The 21931-nt window shown below is 42.3% G+C and overlaps 1 protein-coding gene across 7 annotated transcripts in view; it reads left to right on the forward strand.

Moving 5' to 3' along the window:
- The window catches only part of LOC105936132 (nuclear factor 1 B-type), a 114791-nt gene that overhangs the window by 67952 nt on the left and 24908 nt on the right, over nt 1-21931 (forward strand). For 4 of the 7 annotated variants that reach the window (XM_036146570.1, XM_036146574.1, XM_012876795.3 and 1 more), the window contains exons 3-9: nt 3213-3269; nt 4268-4315; nt 6455-6523; nt 11435-11555; nt 13130-13248; nt 17326-17457; nt 19141-19325. In XM_036146570.1, coding sequence (XP_036002463.1) covers nt 3213-3269; nt 4268-4315; nt 6455-6523; nt 11435-11555; nt 13130-13248; nt 17326-17457; nt 19141-19325 — 731 coding nt within the window. The remainder of the gene's footprint in view (nt 1-3212; nt 3270-4267; nt 4316-6454; nt 6524-11434; nt 11556-13129; nt 13249-17325; nt 17458-19140; nt 19326-21931) is intronic. The other 3 variants (XM_036146572.1, XM_036146573.1, XM_012876796.3) reach the window with 1 other exon arrangement.

A 21931-nucleotide genomic window follows, 5' to 3' on the forward strand; every position in this document is an offset into this window, starting at 1 on the left:
CCAACCTTTTGGGTACATTTATTCATACAGCATAAGATAAGATAAGAGATAAGATAAGATAGGCTTTATTGATCTCACAATGGAGAAATTCACTTGCCACATCGGCTCATACAAGAAAGTGCAGAGTAGGAAAGGTGCATTCAGTATTTCATACTGTGAATCTTCATATATACAATGGATCAAAAAGGATACAAAAGAAAAATACAAAAAGAAATAGGAATGGGCATATGATGTCTTATATACATACATAGTGATCTATATATATATAACATATATACATACTTATATATCTATCTATCTGTCTATCTATCTATCTATATATATATATATATATATATATATTTATATATATATGTATATATGCCTACATACATACATGTGTATTGACATATGTTCAGGTGGTAATAGCAGCAGAAGTCACTACTTCATATCAAGAATTTAAGAGTTTAAGCAAAAATCCCATTAATTTCACTTTGTGGTTTACTTTTCAAAGTCTGTCTACAAACATTTAGTTGGCAATCGGTGATTAAAATAAGATTTCATTAACACACAGAAGTGACAAACGTTAAAAATCGTATCTAACGTTGTAAAACTGACCGTAATGTGTGGTTCAGACCCACCGCATTGCCCATTTCTTCAGATTTCTTTCGCACTTTTTTAGCCTCCAACTTGTACATTAGCCTTTTTTTTTTTTTTTTGTGGCTAAACATACTGAAAATAGAGGATTTCTGTTTATTTTCTTCCTGCTCAATGTATGGTCCGTCTCCCCTCCCCACTGTGTCATTGTTGAGCTCCAGCCAAGAACATTCTGTTTTTGCAGCGCTGTTTAATAGTCAAATTTAGGAGCAGGGGAACAAGACAGAGCAGGAGAGAGCGACACGAAGAGAGAACAAGAAAGGAATAAATCTTTTTGCCTTCTTTTTCCCCTCCTTCTCCGTCCTCCCCCTCTTTTTTTTCTTTACCTCTCTATAACACAGCTCATAGGAGCTGCGACAGGAAAACGGCTGTTTTTGCAAGGCGAGGGTATCTGAGTTCACCGTCTCTCTCTCTCTCTCTCTCTGCGGCCTCCTCGCCTCTCATGTTAAATCCGTCACATGTTGAAGGTGTAGATGATAATCTCCCTTCTGGTTCTCATTCTGTCTCGGGGCCATGTGTGGGCTCGGGCCAGTTTGAATCATTGCGAGGAGGGTGAGGGGGGTGTGGGGGTTGTCCGCTCAGACGCTGCCATTAACCGTTTGGCACGACTCGGTCCGAGTTCAAGGCCTCGTTTCGGGGCTCCGCCGCCGTCACTGTAGATGGAAATCCGAGAGAGATTTATGCCGCTAATTTTGATGCTTTACAACTTTCGTGCCGCATCACGTAAAAAGAAAAAAAAAAGAAGGCCCCGGTACTTGTCAGAGACTGACCGGGAACTGTAGAGGAATGATATATTTCCTCCTCCTCCCTCCTCCCTCTCTTCCCTGTTTCCCCGCTTCCCACTGAGGCTCCTGAGGTAAAAGACGTCAGTCGTACCAAATCCTGCGCACTGTAGCCGGTGGAAAGAATTCAACTCATGTTTCCTTGTGTTTCCCCACCCCCTCGCTGTCCTCTCTCCCCCCCACCCTCTCCTAACGCTTGTACCTTGCACAGCGTGGCCGAACACATTCTGAAGCCCCTCAGACGCTCTCCTCCGGTGGCTGTGAAAAACGACGCAGAGAGAAAAGAAAACCCCGTTTAGGTTATCCTGCGTCAGACACCGAGCTCCCTCCTTAGTTTGCGCTGCCATCAATAACACTGTTCAAACAAAGCTGTCTTCTCTAACCCACTCTTTCTGACTGGTACAGTAGATAAGGGAGAAAAACCTCCTCGTCTGACTTGACTCTTACTCTTCGTTTAAGGTTTTTTTTTTTTTTTTGTCTCATGGCAGCTTCTGTGTTCATTATGTGCGAGACAAAGTAGCGTATAATTGTGAAAGGTTGGACGAAAATCCAACCTTATCTGAAAAGTGTTGCGTGCGACGGCATTCGGCCTCCTTTACTCTGACACCCTCAAACGAGATGAAATGAAGAAGTGGCTTAATTAGCCAGTGGAGTCCAACCTGTGAGTAATTACATCACAGGCGGCCAGCGCCAGTCCGATTATTCCACCTGATTGTTGACCCGACATGATCGGACTTCCTCTGACTATCTGTCAACAATGGCTTTTTTTCTTTGCTTGCCACGCTTGTTAAACGGCCGGATTCAGGGGGGCAGCTCAGTGGGAAACGTAGTCCGCAACACGAAAAGCCTGAGAGTTGGACTCCAGCTTTCTCCAGGCCGTGAAATCCAAAGTGCCGCAAGTCGCCTCATTTATTCGTGTCATTCATTCATTACAGACAGATGTTATGTAAATAATTGCGTTGTGCCATGACTGAGGAACAGTTTTGTAACAGGGGGGGCCACCATTGAAGCTATAAATACAGCTTATGACCAGGGAGCCATGCACTGACGTCACTTAGCCAGCTAAAAAATCAAACTTAGAATATCCACACCCCATAAACCATCCAACAACTCAAACTCCCATCCAACAGATAAAGAATGCTATTCATTTTTTTTAGCCATCAGCACACATCATTACTCATCGGAATAATTTAAAACCGCTGTTTATCAGAAACATTATTAGAACTTAATGTGAGCCATTGTAAGTGGTGGTGATGAATGGAAAGGTACTATTGTGTATATATACAGTACATTTTACTTTCGCCGAGTATACATCTAATAGTTATCCCATCAACAGAATCACACCTGAGCTGTGGGTTTGTGCAGCTCCTCCAGAGTTACCCTGAGCTTATTGGCTGCTTCTCTAGGTTAGTGCTCTCCTTGCGGGGCCAACGTCTGGTTCTCCACGCCGGTCTGCTGCGTTCCTCCCCGATCGTTCCCTAACGAACCTCCGAGGACGTTAAAGTACACGCAGATGGACCGTGCTTATTAGGTTGTTAGGTTATTTTGGATCTCATTCGGCTGCGTCCGAAGCAAAACGCGGCCGAACGCATATATTTCAGATTTCGCGTTTGTCGAAAGAAAGCTGAAAAATCTTTGAAAAACAAAACAAAACTTGATGGTTGTGATGGGACTGAATGCAATCTGTGTGTTTTTTTACAGGATCCAAACCTCTAGATCACAATGAAGGCTTTCTGTGTTTTCCAACGCTGACCCTCCACCCTTCTCTCTCTCGCTCTCTTTCTCTCTCTGCAGACTCGCAGCAGTCAGGAAGTCCAAGCAACAATGAGCCAGGCAAAACCCCTCTTCCAGGTATGTGGAGCGCCGCTCGTCCTCCCGCCCTCCTGTCATCGCCCGCATTGTTCCCTCCGCCGGGGGCCGCAGACGCTTTATGTACGCCGTAACCCCGTCTAAATCCTGCTCGGGGAGCGCCTCTTTTTTTTTTCTGGGGCTGCAGGCCTACGTGCAGAGGCTTGAGCCGCTGTCAGGTCTGCAGGAACACGTCATTTGCAGCGGAGGCTTTTGTGTCGACACGCTCGTCGTTTACAGTTGACGTACTCAACGTCAAACATGACAGTCCCGACTGCAGATGCGCAATCTGGCCGTCGTCGTCGCTCCAAAATGCGCACGACCGGACGCTTTTGAGGTGTTATGCCAAGACTCTCGACGGCGTAAATTCCCTTCCCCTTCTCCCCTGGTCTGACCTGTGCCGTGTCGTCACGGCGCAGGAATGCAAACAGCCTCACAAGCATAATTAGTTTTCTACCTCAAGAGCGGGTTCTGCCGACGCCGGTGCCAAGGAAAACATGCGAGGCGAGCCAGTGACTCAGGCTTGGGAGGCCGTCGGCGGGTGGCACAGTTCCTCGCAAGAAGAAGAAGAAGAAGAAAAAAAAAAAAAAAAAGTTGGCTCACGAGAGGCGTTGAGCTCGGTAGGTGCCAGCGGAGATATTCCTCCAGTGTTTCTGGCACGGCCCGAGCCTCAAAGCAGAGATCGAGTCGCGTTTGGCTGTTTTTTTTTTTTTTGGGCGAGCGGCAGGACTCTCGTTACTGTTGCTAAGTGGCTGTAGGTGCGACAGGTGTCAGCGAGTGCAGCAGAGATACATATGTGTATCAGGACATTTGTTCAGCCGTAAAGAGTACTCAGAGAAAAAAAAAGAAAAATGCTTGACTTACGTGGAGCAAGTCACATCATGCGAAGTAGAGCGAGAGTTCCCACTGTCATCTCTGCACTGTTAAAATTGACATTTCCTGGCGTAGGGCTTAAATAAACATATTATTGACAGATTTTCATCTTTATGTTTGTGTTTCAGTAAACCTCACCTCGCCTCCGCAAACCCCCGTCCTGTCAGTCTCTACTGGTCTGTGCTCTGTTTTGCTCAAACGAAGGCAGCTTCTTCTTTTTTTTTTTTTCTTTTTTTTTCTGTCAATTTCTTCACACAAACATCCTTGGGAGTTCTCTCTCTCTTTTCTAGATTTGTAGATCTCTGTTGGTTTTAAATGTTTTGTACGTGTTCCCGAACAAAATACAAGAATGAATGAATGAAAACAAAAACACACTGCAAAAACGGAACTAAAAATAAGTAAAATTTTCTTAAAATTAGTGTATTTGTCCTTGATTTGAGCAGGTAAATAAGATGATCTACCAATGGGATAAGAGTTTTGCACTTAAAATTGGAACAACTCATCTCCGTCATCTTATTTCAAGTGCAGGATGTCTAATTATCTTGTTTTTAGGGGTCAAAATACTCGTTCCATTGGCAGATAATATTATATACCTGCTCAAATCTAGGACAAAAACACAAATGTTAAGAACATTTTACTTATTTATAGATCCGTTTTCGCAGTGCATATTTTTGTGCACTGAAAAATGGTTGGTAATATTAGTAATGATGCAGATAATATTAATAATTGTCACTTAGATCAAATTCACGTTGTCTTTTTTAATATCATAAGCATCCAATTTGTCATAATACCACCATAAGCTTCAATGTATGTTTTGGAGTCTTGGACCAACACAAAGCGGAGCAGAACTGTGAATTAAAATTGCAAAATTAAACAAAATGTGCCATGCATTTGTATTTGGTGCCCACAAATCACATTTTGCTGCATTTACAACCTTTTTTAGGGGGTCAGTCTGCAACAGCTTTACACGTCCTGAGACTAAAAATGTCGCCTATTCTTCTTAGAAGTACAGCTCAAGCTCAGTCAGGGTAGACGGAGGGCATCTGTGATCAGCGATTTTCAAGCCTTGCCTTAAAAAATTTAATTGTATTTAGTGCTGGGCTTTGATTGGGCCAATCTAATGAAGGAATATATTACAAACCAAGACATTTTATTGATCTACTGGAAAGAAAACCCGCAATCTCAAGTCTTTTGCATCTGTTGAGGGCCTGATGGCGCCGGTGTTTGACCGCCTCGCCTCTGTCAGTCCGCCCCAGGGCAGCTGTGGCTGCTAACGTAGCTCACCGCCGTCAGGGTGTGAACGTGTGAATGACTGCAGTGTAAAGCGCTTTGGGGTAGTCGGACTAGTTAAAGCGCTATACAAGTACGAGGCATTTACCGTTATGCAGCCTCCGACGGGTTTTCTTCCCAGATCACCCAGCATTTAGCTCCTTCCCCTGTGCCTGCATCCCCCACAGCATCATGCCGCCACCGCCGTGTTTTAACACCTGGGCCGGTCTGTCCAGGGCGGTCCGTGTTGTTGGAGGTGTTTCACACGTCTGTGGCCCACATGGCTCGCAGCAAACTGCAAACACAGTTTTAATACGACGTTCTATCAACAATGGCTAATGTTCTCTGACAACCTCTGAGGCCTTGACACGAGACCTGTAATTATACTGAGATTTAATTACACACAGGCGAACTGTTATTGGGTAATTATGTCACTTCTGGAGGCTGTTGTAATTGTGGGCCACACTTTTCACGTTCTTATTAGTAAAATAAATAAATAAAATTAAAACATTATCACAGGCTCTGCAAAAAGGGAACTCAAAGTGAGTGAAATCTTCTTGAAACTTTTGTATTTTTCCTTGATTTGAGCTGGTAAATAAGACTATTTGCACAATGGAATAAGATTTATGCACTTAAAATAAGAACAGTTCATCTCCATCATCTTATTTAAAGTGCAGGATATCTAATTATCTTATTTTAGGGGTAAAAATACTAATTCCATTGGCAAATAGTCCTATTTAGCTGTTCAAATTAAGGAAAAATACACTAATTTCAAGACAATTTTACTTACTTTTATTCCCTTTTTTTGCAGTGGGTATGCTCTGCTTTGTGGCCGTCTGTCATAAAAACCCCAGCAAACATACACCAAAGGTGGAGCTTGTGAAAAAACTGTGTGAAAGAAATGAAAGACTTATAGCTTTCAGGATCCTTTCAGGTTCTTTTTTTTAGTTTTGCTCCAGTTATGTTGCAAGATTATTTTTTTTCTAACAGGCTCAACTAGCGATCACTGCGGCGGTAACGTGTGTTTGTCACCTCTGTTTCTGCAGTGTATTTGGAGGACAGCTTCATCAAATCAGGAGTTTTCAGCGTTGCGGAGCTGGTGCGAGTGTCCAGAAGTAAGTGCATGCCTCCATGATTCGTTCGTTTTGCGACACGCGCTGCACACCTCCAGCATTTATGTGGCTTTTTTTTTTTTTTTGTGTTTTTGTGGAGTTTAACCCACGTAGTTGAGCCGTCTGCCTGCAGAAGGTGCAACAGGTGCACCGGCGTTGACGCAGGAGTCGGGAGGGAGGCTGTCGGCCTGCACAAACTAAACACAGCCATTACTCAAGCGCAATCGGGTAGATGAACACAACTGCGTGTTTGTGCTGAAGCTCGTGGCTTTTATGTTTTCCCATAAAAGCGGCGAGGGCTGGCCCAGAAAAAGCCCTCGCCTTCGAACCGTGGCACAAAACCCCGTCTTCCTCTGCGAGTCTCTGTACCGACTGAAGTCCTCTCCGCACAGCTGTGGCGGCGCGGCGAATCCGGTTCAGCCGGTCTCCCTTTCGCTTTAGGCTTTAAGGATAACTCTCGAGCGCGCAGCTGTCTACAGGGCTTCATCTGCACAGACATGTCTCCCCCCCCCCCCCCCCCCCCACCCCGTCTGCAAAACCGTTGACGGTTGCTCTCCAAAGAGCTCCCTCTGACAGCCGGGGGCACGTCAAGGCACCGTTTACCTGTGCAGCCTCAGAGCCGAGGCAGCGACTGTGGCCAGCTTTGCCTGCGGAGCACAAAGACTCCAGTCACCCCCCCCCCCTCCCTTCCCTTCCCCTTCTCCTCCTGCTCCTCTCTAACCTGTGTTTAAAGGAAACATACCGATGCTGTGTGGCCTGTGTGTTGCAGCATGCAGCAGCAGCAGCAGCAGCTTCCAGTGGATCCTTCCCGCTCCGTAGTCAGGAATGTCGGCGCTTTTTTTCAGGACAATCACAGGCTGCAGCCAGGGTCAGATCGTATGACTAGGTTAAGAAATCACTTCCACTTGAAGGGCGTTCTTCACACGTTCTCAAAGTGAAAGGGTGCGATGGAAAACTGAATTGTTTAGAAGGCCAGGGGGGGGGGGGGGGTTCAGATGAACATTTATGCTTTGTACTTTTAAGATCATGAGTGACAAGGTACTTTATGTTCGTAATCCCCAATTTCCGCCTTCCATTGTGCGTAAATATGATGTGACGTTCTTTGCCACTCTTCAAAATGGGAAAGAAAAGAGAACCCGGCAGGTGATAACAGGTTCCTACAGTAAAATGTTGACATTTTTTCCGGTCCTTTAAGTTATTCTTGCCATTTTTAGTGAGTGTTTCCACTGGGGTGTCCAAAACAGGGCCACTCATGCTGAGCGGCGACTCCTCCCTCTGATTTTATTTTTAAACACCCCACATAGATGTAACTAAAAGCTCCCTTTGAGTTTTTTTTTTTTTTTTTTACCTATGAGGAACTTCCACATTGAAGACATGCTGTTCCCGGCTTCAGGTATCCGCTTACAGTAAAGATGCAGATTATTCACAGACCACGGCAGATTTTGATTCAGTGTTATTATCATTCAGCCAAGAGGTTTGCTGCTGATTAGAAACAAAAGTGGCATCTCTCAGAGGGAAATAATACAACGTAAAAAGGGGTGTAAATTTGAAAAACTGGTTTTTATTTCTATTCTGTGAAAGTTTGTCGTGTTGACATTTATTTCTACCCTTCTCATTAATCAATTAAAAAAAAAGCTATTTATTGACATTACAGCAATTGAACCCCTGATATAATTGCTTTTTTGCATGTTTAAGGTTGGAATGCCTCTTTGCCATGATCTTTAAACCTAAATTTGCCAAGGGGTGGGTGGGGGCGGGGGGGGGGGGGGTATTTGTGGGTTTAAAATATCAGATATCTTGTCATCAGATTGGTCTTTCACTGGTAATGGCAAATATTTACCATTTCTGAGTTTTGCTAGTTGGTGAGCAAAGATATACACTGCAAAAAGAGAACTAAAAATAAGTAAAATCTTCTTGAAATGAATGTATTTGCCCTTGATTTGAGGAGCTAAATAAGACTATTTGCCAAAGGAGTGAGTATTTTTACCCCTAAAATAAGATAATTAGATATACTGCACTTGAAATAAGACGATGGAGATGAATTGTTCCTATTTTAAGTGCAAAAATCTTATTCCATTGGCAAATAGTCCTATTTACCTGCTCAAATCAAGGAAAAATACTTTCATTTCAAGAAAAAATGTTTTATTTTTAGGTCTATTTTTGCAGTGTACTAATTGGATTCCCTCATCCCTAACTATTTATTTGCCAAATATTAGTCATAGATTAAATGATTTGATTTGAGTCATATTAGAACTTATCAAAATTCAAAATGGCAAGAAAGCTTATAAATCTACTGTTTAGCTAAAGATTTTCTTTACATTTGCATGCAGAAAAGTTACATTAATTCACACTAGAGATCAGCAAAGTTTCTAAAGCTTTTAAAGCTAATCTTTTTATGTATCCACTACAATAAAGGCTTCCGCAGTAGGAGCATGAGCCACATTGTCTCGTTTTGTGCTCCAAAAGGCACTAACCACTCGTTTCGGTGCTCAGACACAGAATATCCCCTGGAAGGCCGTGTTTTTGTGTAGTGTTTAATTTGCCCTCTGACCAGATGGCCTCTGAGCCGCCACATTTGCTCTCATGTGACAGAGGCCGGCTTCGCCAAAGCCGGGCTGGAATTTTAAAAAGGTCGCCGGACACACAGGAATTGTCACTCACTCAGCCGGTCGCTCCCTGGGAAGATATCTAAGCAGCCGCTCGTCCGTCATCGCGCCCCTCTCCCGACTCTCTGAGCTGTCGAGACATTCTTTGAAGTCCATCAAAGGGGGGGGGGGGGAGCTGCGGAGTTCAAGGCTGAATTGCAGCCCAGCGTTTCGACTCATTAATGCAACGCGAGCCTCAAGTTCAAGTGTAAAAGTGTATTTTTTTTTTCAACACAACACTGCCGGACGTGCCCCGGGCGAAAGGGAGGCGGCTGGTGTTAGCGCACGGCACTGTACGGCAAACGGCTGCAGGTTTTTACTAATTAAAGCCAAAGCTGTTGAATAATTGATTGACAGGGTGGCAGACTGGCATTGCAAAAACTGCGCCAAGCCAAAAAAGGGACGGCTGGGGGGTGGGGATGGTTGGACGGGCGGGTGGGTGGGGGGGGAGTGTATCCCAACCAGCGAGTCGAGAAACAAAACAACAGAGACAATGATCTGGTATTCAGTGTCCTCGGGCCGGATGCATTCCTCCACAGACGGCCCGGCGTGGGTAGCAGCGGGTGGGGGGGGGGGCCTTTGCCAAAGCTGCAGTGGACTGCCAGGGCGGAGGCTGGCGGATTGGACCGTGCCAGTGGTGAACCTCAGACCACAACAGACGGCGCCGCACACTTCATCTTTCTCATCCACTCCAAACCGACCGAGCACTCGAGCTGCAGGCGGCCTCGCGGGCCACACACTGATGCGAGTGAAAGCATGAGACCTGCGTGGTGGTGGCGATGGGGGGGGTGGTGGTGGTGGGGGTGCGAGGATGGGTGGTGAACCCCTTTTGTTCTGTAAACACTCGCTGTAACCATATCCTTCACCTTAACCGCAGCCCTATTCACCGTAATTCATTATCAGAGGAAACAACACGCTGGTTCTTTCTCTGGTGATGGTAACGCAGCTGATTCTGATTCAAATTCACAAAGCAAACAGAACTTAAAGATGTAGCATAGCGTTCAGCGGTTCTGTGCAAATGTTTGAATTTCTTTATGGTTTTGCATTCGAGGAGCCAGAGTTTCTTGCAGCCGTTCAAAGAGGCATTGATCAAAGACTTTCTCAAAGTCCATGTTTTCTTTTGGACTTTGGATTTCTTTGACACTCATTTTTGGAGCAGATCTTGTACCTGTGCATGACAGCATGTTGTCAATGTATTGTTTTAAGGCAGGGGTTCCCAAACATTTCAGCCTGCGACCTACAAAATAACGATGCCGGAGACCGGTGACCCGCTTTTTGCTGCCGGGACTTTTTAAAGTCATAATATTCTGAAAATAAATTCATGAAATTACGAGAAAAAGTTAGTATTTTTTTTTTTACAAAAAACAACGCAGCCTTAAATTAACATGACGAATGTTGAGCATCTTGTAAAGTTATACATTGGTTTCCGTTTCGCAAATAAGGAAATACTAAATCTTTTTAGCACATCAGCAGCGATATCTTGTCTCCTCCACTATGGGAACCCGTGTTTTAAGGAATATTAAAGAATCAAGCAAAGAATGAACTACTCATCCTCAAATTTTTAAATTGAAGCTCTGAGAAACATCTTGTTGGTGGTAAAATACTATTTTCAGTTTGTAAAACAGAGTTATATCTAGAATTTGTCATAGATTTCGTCAAATAAATGGGATTAAACCGCGTCTTTGCGACAAGATAAGATAAGATAGGCTTTATTGATCTCACATTGGAGAAAGCTGTTGGTAGCAAATCTACGAGCATAAAATGTATATTATTTAATGAGGTCTTTTAGGTGTAGACATCACACTTGTCCATGACCTTGAGTTTACGAGGCCTTTTATGCCTGAATAATTTATAGGTCAGAGTAAAGCGGCTTAAAACAACAAACAAACAAAAACATTCTTTTGGAAATGGTCAGAAAATAAGCGGAAAGACAGCAAGAGAAATACTTCAGCAAACCTACAGAAGTCTTGGTCAGAAAAATCTTTAAAAAATGAACACATGAAAATGACTCAAAGCACTTGCTCCGTACTCTACGTTGACTTAAGAAACACTTTTAGTTTCTTGAACAAGTTTCCCCCCCTGCAGTAACGTTCCAAACACTCAGACCTGTAAATATGAACCAGCTCAGTGGACCAAAAAGGCCTCGGCACCCCGCTGGTCATGATGTGTGTAATAAATCACCTGCTTCTAGATGCTGTGGTTGAGATGCAGCTCATCAACTAGATAGCAGAGTGACCTTGAGTTTTTTTTTTTCTGTGTCCTGCTTTAGTGCCGATCACCCACGGCGCAGCGGTACCCTTCTCCATGGCTGACATGCCCAGCCAACCCTACTACCATGACCTGAACTCCAGCGTGGCACTACAACGCTCCCTGTCCTCCCCACCTGGCAGGTTAGTGTGCGTTATTAAAATGAAGCACAATTATCAGATGGAGTTACTTTTTAAAAAAAATCTTCCTGCTGTAATCTGTTTTTTTTTTGCTACATTCTTAGAAATAGATCAAATTCTCTATCTAATCTGGAGAGTGTTAAATTATCCGTAGCTTAGTTTAATTTATCTTCGTTTAGCATACGCTATTTTGGCTGAACTTATTTTGGTTGGTTTAGTATTGCTCAATTTAGTTTAGATATTTTATCCTCAGTTAGCCTAGTTTTGTCTCTAATCTAGTCTGCTATGTTTAACGTACCTGATTTTAGCTTAGTTTAGCTCATGCTACTTTAGTTTATATCAACTTCCCCTAATCTTATACACAGTCATATTAAATATATTAAAATTTTATCGAAAAGTTAATTTACTTCAGTAACTCAATTCCCTCAGTGAAACGCATTATATAGATTAACAAGCCTCATCAGAACACATCTTCTATTTTACTGAATATGATTGTTGTTGTTGTTTTAGCTTAGTATAGCATAGTTAGCTTTGCTAAATTAAGACAGGTTTTTCTTAGCTCATTTTATCTTAGGCTAATTTAATTTATCCTACCTTAAATCAGTCTAAGCATATATAGTTCCTGATTTAAGCCTAGTTCAGCATAGTTTATCTCATCTATTTGTTGTAAATTAGCTCAGCCAAGTATGACTTTTTTTCTAAACTGGTTTCTATTCAGTCTAGCATACCTTATTTTGGCATAGCTTAACTTAATTTTATGTTAACCTAGCTAAGTTTAGTCCACCTTTGTTTATCTTATCTTAGTCTTGCATGCCTTATTTTATTTCAATTTAACATAGATTATTTTATTTTAAATTAGAACATGGTAAATTGACCTAGTTAGCTCAAGTTATCCTATGTTAGCTTAAAATTACTCTATATTATTATAATTATTATTATTATTAATATTAATTATTTATAGCTTGGTTTAGTTTATTATAACCTATCTTAACTTAATTCATGATACCTTACTGTAATTCAGCCTCTTTTGTTTTAGCCTAGTCTTCCTTAGCTTAGTTTATTTTAGCTTGTTGATGGGAAACACAATAATGCAAATTCAGTATGTTTTCTGATTTTAAAACTGCGCCAACAGTGAGTCTGAATCTTTATAGTGAGCCGCCTGTCTTATTATTTTAGTCAATGCAAAATATGTAAACCCATCAGGTCAAATGTGTTTAGATTAGGTGTTTTATTTAAGCTAACGTAAGCTAATGCTCTCCATCTTCTAGCCTATCAAGGAGTTGTTTTATTTGACCTTTTCTGCACTGAAGTTTCACTTTTTAATAGTTTTATTGACTTTTATGATAGACTTTTATTTGTTTAGTGCATTATTTGTGTTTTTGAGACATTCTTTTTGTTGATTTTCTTGGTTTCCTGTTGTAATTTGGATGCCAATCTGGTCCCATTTGCATTGTGTTTCACAAATACATTGATGTAGCTGTGTTGTTTTTTTCAAGGTAGAAAATGAATATTATTACCTTCTAAAAAATGATGGGACAAATTATTTCATTATGCCATTGTGGTATCCTTGTGAGCAGCAAAAGGCCCAAAACCAACATGGAGGAGAACATGGATACCAGCCCAACGGGACCCGACTTCTACTCATCACCCAGCTCACCAGCCAGCAGTCGGGCGAACTGGCACGACAGAGACGGAGGTGATTTTCCAGTTTTATCACTTTTGGCAGGCTTATCTGACCAACACCTTTATCACATTCATACAGTTATATAAACTCTCAGACTGCAACCTTAGATGACTCTATTCACACAAGAGATTGTTGAGAGAATGTGCTAAAAGAACAACATTTTCATTACATGCAAAAAGATTTTTAATAACGTGACTCAATGTGTGTTTTTGGCGGCTAACGGGGTTCAATAAGTAGGTTGCAAGCTGTTCTTCATTACTTTTGGAATGTCTTTTCCACTGTGCACTGTAATGCTGATAAATACTAATGTTTAAGAGGGTACTAGGTAAATGTTAAATGTAAAAAATAATAGCAATCGCAACAAATAAGGAAGCAAATACAGTAAGTAAGTAAGAGACAACTGCTTGGCATTAACAGCTGTGCAAATTTAAAGTAATCTGAGTACTTCTTTGAACGTAATCTCTATAAAACAGGACCTACATCCTTATGGTTTAATGACAGAAAACGATGTTCACGCTATTGATAGCCTTCGTGAGCCTCAGTTGTTATAGTTTGCTGTGAGTTCACTTGAAGGTCCTTTTAAATCTCTCATCCCGATGCTTAGTTTTAACTCCGGCAAGTCGTCTTCAAAACGTCTAGCTCCCTAAATGCCGTGTGATTGGCTGAGTGGCCATTTGTGTTAACAAGCAACTAAAGAGGTGTAGCTAATTAACGTGGACGGTGAGCGTATTGCACGCCTGTACTATTAGCTTTATGTGAGGACTTATGGGATCAGAGGAATCATGCAGATGTGTAGAACTCATATGTTTGATTCTGCTGCAGATAAAAAAATCAACATATTTGAATCTTTTTTTATCTTTTTACCCATAAGAGCAGGTCAGAAACATTTGGTCCAACCAGGACCTTCACAAAATCATTGGAAATCCAGCCCGTTTTTTTTTTTTCCACCCTGCAAGGCACACAGTGGTTTTTAGCTCCAGTTTGAACCCAGACCACCTCCTTTTTTCAATTTAATATAATCAGTGGGGAGGCTGCAAGAGGAAAACACCAGATGACACACAGGAGACGCAGCCGTGGTGGGATTCAGCCGCAGCCACAATGTGGGCACATGAAATTCTAGCGTGTCCCTCTGCACAAGGCCCGAGAGCATTGCACTGCGTAAACTTAGACACTTGGGGTGAGGAGGAAGGGAATGAAGTGGGTAGGAAACTCTCCAAAGACAGCCATTACCCTGTCAAGAGAGAATAAATGAGAAGTGGGCCGATATTAAACCCATATGAGTCCTCCGAAGTGCCAAGGATTTCATTTCTTTCACGTGGTTGTCGTTCGGGCTCTGGTAGCGCTCTGGTCTGGGAAAGCACTGAAACGTTGGGGGTTTATTACACGCCATCACACATTTACCCAGCCAGTGCAAAACAAAACAGTCCATTAAACATGACTAATGAAGTCTAAATGCAAGGACACTTCTTAAACTATTCAGATTATTAATGAATTGCTGTAATTTTAGTGCAACGGTTTCCCCCGGCCTTGAAAGTCTCCTCTAAGGTATTTCTTTTCTTGACAGCTACGTGAAGCGCTGCTAGGGGTGTATCTCCTTTCCAAAGGCTGGGAAATCCCCCTAAATTCCCGCCACCTCTCCTCCTAGCAGATAACAAAGTTCTTCCTGTCGCTTTTCTGGATCCTTCCCCCACCTCTAGTCAATTCAGGGAAGGAAGTTTGACAGATATAAACCCAAAATGATAAAAATCCAGGTTTTTTTTAAAACTTCTTTTAAAAAGAGGAGGCGGACGATGCGAAAGTTATACACCCAAAGAACACATGCGACAGACAAGAAAAGCACTTGATGAATGTTCACCGTGGAAGAGGCGCGAGAAGACATAGGCCGCTGCGTCTCGGATCTGTTTGTTATCACGTTCCCTTCAGACTCAGCGTCTCAGCACGGAAAATTGAAAACCGTGCAGCCGTGACTGCGGAGCATCGCTCGTAAAGAATAAAAAAAAAAAAAGAAACAACAACTGGAGAGCCGCGGTAATGAGCAGCTTGCATGTTTTTCGGTACAGTTTGTGCACAGTCTCCAGCACCGAGCGAACTTTCCCAGATAATTTTCCACGTCTTCAGCGGAGCTTTTCAGGATTATTCTCAGGGAATTACAGCCGCTTGTCGCAGACGGTTTGTAAAGCAAGCGTTGCTTTCTACTTAAGATTACGTGAAGGTCTTAAAAGTTTCAAATCCCATTTGGGTCACTTTAATCGTCTGGTCTGACACGATAAAAGACTTGTTTTTAAGTGATGGAGGAGTTCTGCCGATTTATTATGATTCCAGGAATTGTGTGTGATTTTTTTCCCCTCAGGGAGGAGATTATTTTCCAGTTGCATTTTTCATTGTGTTCTGCATCTCCTTTTTATTGCGCGACACCCATAGGATCAGGTTATAGCGCACTTTAAACATCTTTCCCTCTTATTTATGATTAATGGAGGCATTAGAAAACACCTTATCGGAATTATTTTAGTAACTTTCAACAATATTTCTGGAATCTTGTGCATCATTTTATGTCAAAAAGAAAAAAATGTTACAACCAGATTGGCACTGTTCAGGGTTTTCCTCACCAATACCGATTATTGGATTTTCCTTGAGGGCTCAAATGTCAAATTTTATTCTATAATACTTTAAAAAACAACAAAAGTATTCCAATATTTAGCAAAATAAACAAAGTCTGACCCACCAATTCCAACTTTGACCTATACTGATTTTTTTTTTCATGCTGACTAGAGAACATGAGAGAGGAGTGCTTCTGGCTCTTTGATAAAGTCAATAGTTTTGAATTCAACTAAAATGTCTTTCAGCGGAAAAATTGGAGCGAGTTCTTGTTATTATGCACTTAATGAAAAGGATGAAAAAGAAAAAGATTTTTCGGCATTTGACCTGCCGATCACCCATCAGCGCTGATTGGCCGATTGAATGCAGCATTTCTTCTGCAAATTTAAAAAAAAACATGATTCATAATATTCCAAATGCCATTTCCTTAATCAAAGTTTTTTTTTTTTTTAAGGAATTAGTAAAATGTAAAGCAAAAATATATATGGGTATATGTAGATTGATACATTAAAGAATATTTGTTAAATATATATAAACATTTGAGAAGATACACAGGTCAGGCTTTTCCCGGCCAACACTGATACTGCGTTCCAGTTGAAGTCCAAAGTTAAAGTCGGACTTCCCAAAGTCGGAGAAATATTTTAAGACCGGTTGTCGGATCCGAAATGGCAGCTCCTCGCATCTACAACAGTAATCTGTGACGAAAACATTTATTTTACAAGACGCAGTTGCAGGAGTGCGTCTAAAATCAGTCCGATACGTAGCGGCTGCAACTATGAACTGAACTTTTAAACGCTTATATTAGGTACTACGAACAAAACAACAGGTTTTTAGAAACCTGTTTTTTTTTTTATTCGTACTTCTCCAAGTGTGCTTACTGGAAAGCTGTAGACTCGGGTGTTACGTCATTCCCAGCCTGCGAGGTAACTGGAACGCAGCATGTTCTGATTCTTTTTTTTAAGAGCTCAAACACATAAAAGAGGAAAAAAAAGTCCTTCTTTCCAGTTCTAGGATAGTGGTAGTAGTTTTATATCTAACAGAAAATGTAAACTCTTGTTTATTTCCATCAAAGCAAATGTCCCCAACCTCTCTCTTTGTCTGTTTTCTATACGCATTTTTCCAGGTAAACCCTGGACAGGTGGCCAGTCTTCCACAACCTTTATTTAATTTCTATTATACTCAAAATAGATGCATAAAATGACATGCTGTTGGTTAATGTGTTTATAGAGTTATAGAAAATGGTGGGATTTGTTAGTTTTGTTGTACTTAATTAAATCTGGTTTAAAAAAAATCAAAAATTTTCAGTATCTGACCTGCTGAAGAAATAAGTAGAAATCTGCCAGCTCCAGTCTCTGACCGATTGATTGATGCATCTCAAGCTCCAACTGGGCTTTGAACTATTAGGAAGTATTCAACGCTGGGGTTTTTTTCTTCTTCTTCTTCTTCTTTTTTTTTTTACATATATGTTTTTGGTTTGTTCTGTTCTGCTGACAGAGATGTCCTCTCCCACAATGAAGAAGCCGGAAAAGCCGCTGTTCAGCCCCACCTCACCGCAGGACTCTTCGCCGCGACTCAGCACTTTCTCTCAGTCTCATCACCCGGGCCTATCAGGCGTGGGACACAGTGGTGAGTGAAAGCACGGCTTGTCTTCAGGAGGTAAACAATAAATAAATAAATAAATCAGTGTGCATTTAGGCTAGGAAGGTACTAGGACCTTAACCAGGTTCTAAGATTATCGAAATCTAAGCTTCAGAGAACTAAAACAGTTTTAGTCATTTCTTAATAACCCAGCCATAATGAAATTAAATTTCAAAGTGAAACCGCCTGCTAGTTGAAGGGTTTGATTATTGATCTTCTCCGAGTTTGACCGCTTCTATAAAAGCAGATATTTTTGTATCTGTGCCGGTCCAGAGCGGAAAGGCCAACCCAAGAAGCCGAGGCAGCTGCAATTATTCTAGAGGAGCAATGGTTGCCGCCTATCTATCAGCGACAGGTTGCATGGCCATTTCCCGGCTACTGGAAGGACATGTTTCGCCAAAATAACCCAAGGGCAGACTCTGCAATGCAAACAGCCCAAAAGCTACATTTTGCTCTGTGTGCCTCTGTTGGCAGGGTTGAATCTTAAATTTACTGACAGGACAATTAGAAACAAGACCCCAGATACAGATAAAAGTTGTTTGGAAGGGGTACCATGAGGAAATCTTCCCGAGGAGAAGAAAACATGATGGCAGGACGGAGGTTGCATCTGATTGGCCGACAACCCCTCTGGGAATCTCTCTTTGGACAAATTACACCACATTAGAGATCTCTGGGGGAAATTAAAGACGGCATTTCAAGAGGAACACCTCATGCCAACTTTCAGACCTGGTGGTAGCACTGAGCTATATAATACACTGGAGTGCTAATTATGCCGAAAAACTGAAGTCACTTGCCGCCATCTTGCTACTCCCTACTCTCTCAGAATCCCATAGGATTTGGTTGTAACAACAAGCAGTTTTCTGGCTGTGTGAAAACATTTCATAGGTAATTCTACAGTCAGTGGATGTACTAACACTATCAACTACTAGAAAATTAGGTGCTGAAATATTTTACATGTTATTCATATTAAATATATATATATATATATATATGTATATATAAGTATGTGTATATGTATATATGTATATATATATGAATACACATATGTAAATATATGCGTTTGTATATTGTTATTTATATATTTATAAATGTTAAACATATATATTTAAATGAATAAAATGCAAAATATTTCAGCACATGACTTTCTCAGTACTTGATAGTTTTAGAACATAACATAAAAGTATATGACATTTGACATTTTAAAAGTCTTAAGCCCCCGCTGAACATGAGAAAATCCTCGTTATTCGATGCTGTAGCGCACATATTCCCTAGTTACTGGGGGAAAATAGGGAGTACCAATATGGCGGCTGGTGGCTTCAAAGCGACTCGTTCTAACAGACGGTGATTAGCACTCCAGTGTATTATATAACTCAGTGGGTGGTAGGGGTTGATGATGACCTGTTGCACCTAGTGGTGATTGAGTCAATCTCCAGATGAAAACACCCGTGTGGGACATAGAGAGTTGTGCAGAATCAGACGTCCAAATAAACTGAAGGAAAGTTGTAAATAAGCGTGAGACAAAGAATCCTCCACAAAGACGTGAGAGACTAATACAGAAAACAACTTCGTCACGTCCTAAATGAGGTGAAAACTACACTGTTTGACTAAAAATGACATTTTATCCACACTCCCTCCCTGACGTACTCGGTCTTCTTGTGTTTCTCCCCACAGTTATATCGTCGAGGAGCCCCCCCTCACACTCGCCCCTGCAGTTCTCGGCGTCGGCCATCCTGCCCCCGGCGCCGTCGTCCTACTTCTCGCACCCCACCATACGGTATCCCCCCCACCTCAACCCCGCCGACCCCCTCAAGAGCTACGTGCCGTCGTACGACCCGTCCAGCCCACAGAGCAGCCAGGTTGGTCTTTTTCCGTGTGTGTGTGTTAGTTTGGACTCACTTACAGAGCCTCCAGTCTTTGTTCTTTATCTTGTTGGGCTCTGACCTTTTAGAGATTAAAGATAAGATAAATTACAGCACGCAGCATTTTACTAATGCCTTCAAGGTGCACTTGGAAGTTAGGAATATGTTCTTCGTTTGCTGAGTTAAAAGACATTCCTGTGGTTTATGGCAAAAGTATTCACACCCCTCAGAAGCTTTTTTTTTTTTTTCAACTTCAGTGTATTTTACTGGGATCTTCTGTGAAATCATTTAAGAGAAAGAAAAAATTATGCATGGGGCAAATAAAATCTGAAAAGTGTGGCACGCACATGTTTTCCACCCCCTTTATGGCGATGCTGTGACTAAGCAGAGCAGCCAAAGGAGCCCGCGGTAACTCTGGAGGAGCAGCAAGAGATTCACTGCTCAGGTGTTAGAATGTGTTACAGAAGGTGCTCTGGTCGGATGAGGGCAAAATCAACATACAAAAGGTGGCGGAAGAGCTTTTCCTCAACAGGGACAGGGAGATTGGTCAGAGATGATTGGAATATGGACGCAGCTGAACTCAGAACAAGGTTCACCTGCCAGCTGGATAACAACCCTAAACATATAACGAGGCAATTGAGATTAAATTTGAACTATTTTGCAAAGAAGAATGGTCAAAAATGTATTCCTCTAGATGTGGAAAGCTTGTAGAGACCCCCCTCCCAGAAATAAATTGCATCAAAAGGTGCTCAACATCACCGAACAAGAAGATTTTCAGAAATAAATGTGTGAAATTATGAATAATTTGCTTCCACTTCACTATTATTCTGTTTGTGTTGGTCTGTCGAAGAGAATCCAAAGATAATACAATGAAGTTTGTTCTTAAAACGTGACAAATTGGTAAAAAGTTCAAGGGTTATAAATACTATTGCAATGCACTGTCAATATAATTGGTTAAAGACAAACACATAAATCCCCGCGTTGCTGAGGCTATTAATCTGCTGTAACTTTCGCAGAGTTATGATAATAAGACGATTATAAAGCCTCGAATGTTTGACTTCTCTGTCCATATATTTCCAGCATGACATAACGCTCAGGGCAAAAGGTTACGATACACTCGGAGCCTTATGGCTGCAGTTAATTTAAAGGGGGGAAACAACAACCGCATGACTCCATCAAAAAAACAAACAAAACAATCAACCAAACTCTTGCGACTGCAGTCACATGTGTGACTGTAAATCAAACATCGTCTCCGCGCTTTTTTTGTGCGTTCGGCGAATGCAGCGCGCGCAGAGCGAGGCCCGGCGCCTCTGTAGATGAGAGAGCCGTGTGATATTTTATGTGAGCTTTATTTCCCCGCTGTTCTCACTGTAAACAAAAGCCTTGTGGACCGCTCCATCTCCAGAACGCTGGGGCGGCGGCGGTGGCGGCGGCGTTGTGCTGGGGGTGTTGCTCCCGAGGAGTGAGAAAGAAGAAGAAAAACCACGGGGAATGATAAAGGTTGTAAATATTTGCCGTTGCCGGGGCCCCTCCTGCTCTTATGCAGAATGAACTGGCCCTCTGCTGGGGTTCTGGAGAGGCGAGGGGGCGAGGAAGGAAGAGCGGCTGCAGGAGAACTGGGGATGAAAACGAGGCTGGGGTGTGGTGGGGGCGGGGGGCGGGTGGGGGGTTCTGCAAATAACACAGCGCTTATAATCCCATGGACGAGTGCCAGAATGTTTTATGCTTGCTTTAACGCAGATTATATTACACTCTAATTAAACATTCTATTCACAAGCGAGGGAACCCCCCGCGGACTCGATTCTTCTGCGAAAAGGCCTGTTTGAGTTTTGAACTCGGGGCGGCCTCGGAGCGAGCGGCCCAGACAGTCTCCAGCCGTCTCAAAGAGCAGCTCCCACTTGCTTCCTTTATTCGGTCGTGGCCGCCCCACCCCCCACGCCCCCCCCCCCCTCATATATATATAGTCCCTCTATAGCGGCGCATTCACGCCATTGTGGTGGGTCACTCCACAGTCCTCTCTGGCTTTTCATGCCCCCCCCCCCCGTCCCCCTAAACTCCATTTATGAGCGCCATTAAAATCATTGTGAGGAATCGTGTAGGAAATCCATTGTCGGCAACCCCCCCCCCTCTGGGTGTTAGTAATAACTGTGACAAGACAGCGGCTGAAAGGGCTAAAATCTTTAAGAGTGATTGTTTCAGCTGCCTTTACTTGGTCGTTTTTAATTATGATGGGTCAGTTAAAAAAAAAAAATTTAAATCAGGGTTGACCGTTTTGGTAAAGTGCAATGGCACGCCCGTCAAAGGCTACGTTCACACTGCAGGTCTTAATGCTCAATTCAGATTTTTTTGTGAAATTGGATTTTTTTTTTGCGTGGTCGTTCACATTTCTAAATATATGCGACTTGTATGTGATCTCCTGTGTGAACTGAGTGCGTTCAACCTAAGTGTCCCGCATGCGCACTGGAGGACGCAATGACGTCACACGTAGCAAGCGTCCTCAGTGTTTGCGGAAGTAAACATGGATTATAATGCTGGCGCGCATTTTGCAGTCATTAATTTATTTTCTAACTGGAGCTTTCCGTCCATTGACTGCTCTTCTCATT

This window comes from Fundulus heteroclitus, chromosome 14 (assembly GCF_011125445.2).
Source record: "Fundulus heteroclitus isolate FHET01 chromosome 14, MU-UCD_Fhet_4.1, whole genome shotgun sequence".
Classification (NCBI taxonomy): Eukaryota; Metazoa; Chordata; class Actinopteri; order Cyprinodontiformes; family Fundulidae; genus Fundulus; species Fundulus heteroclitus.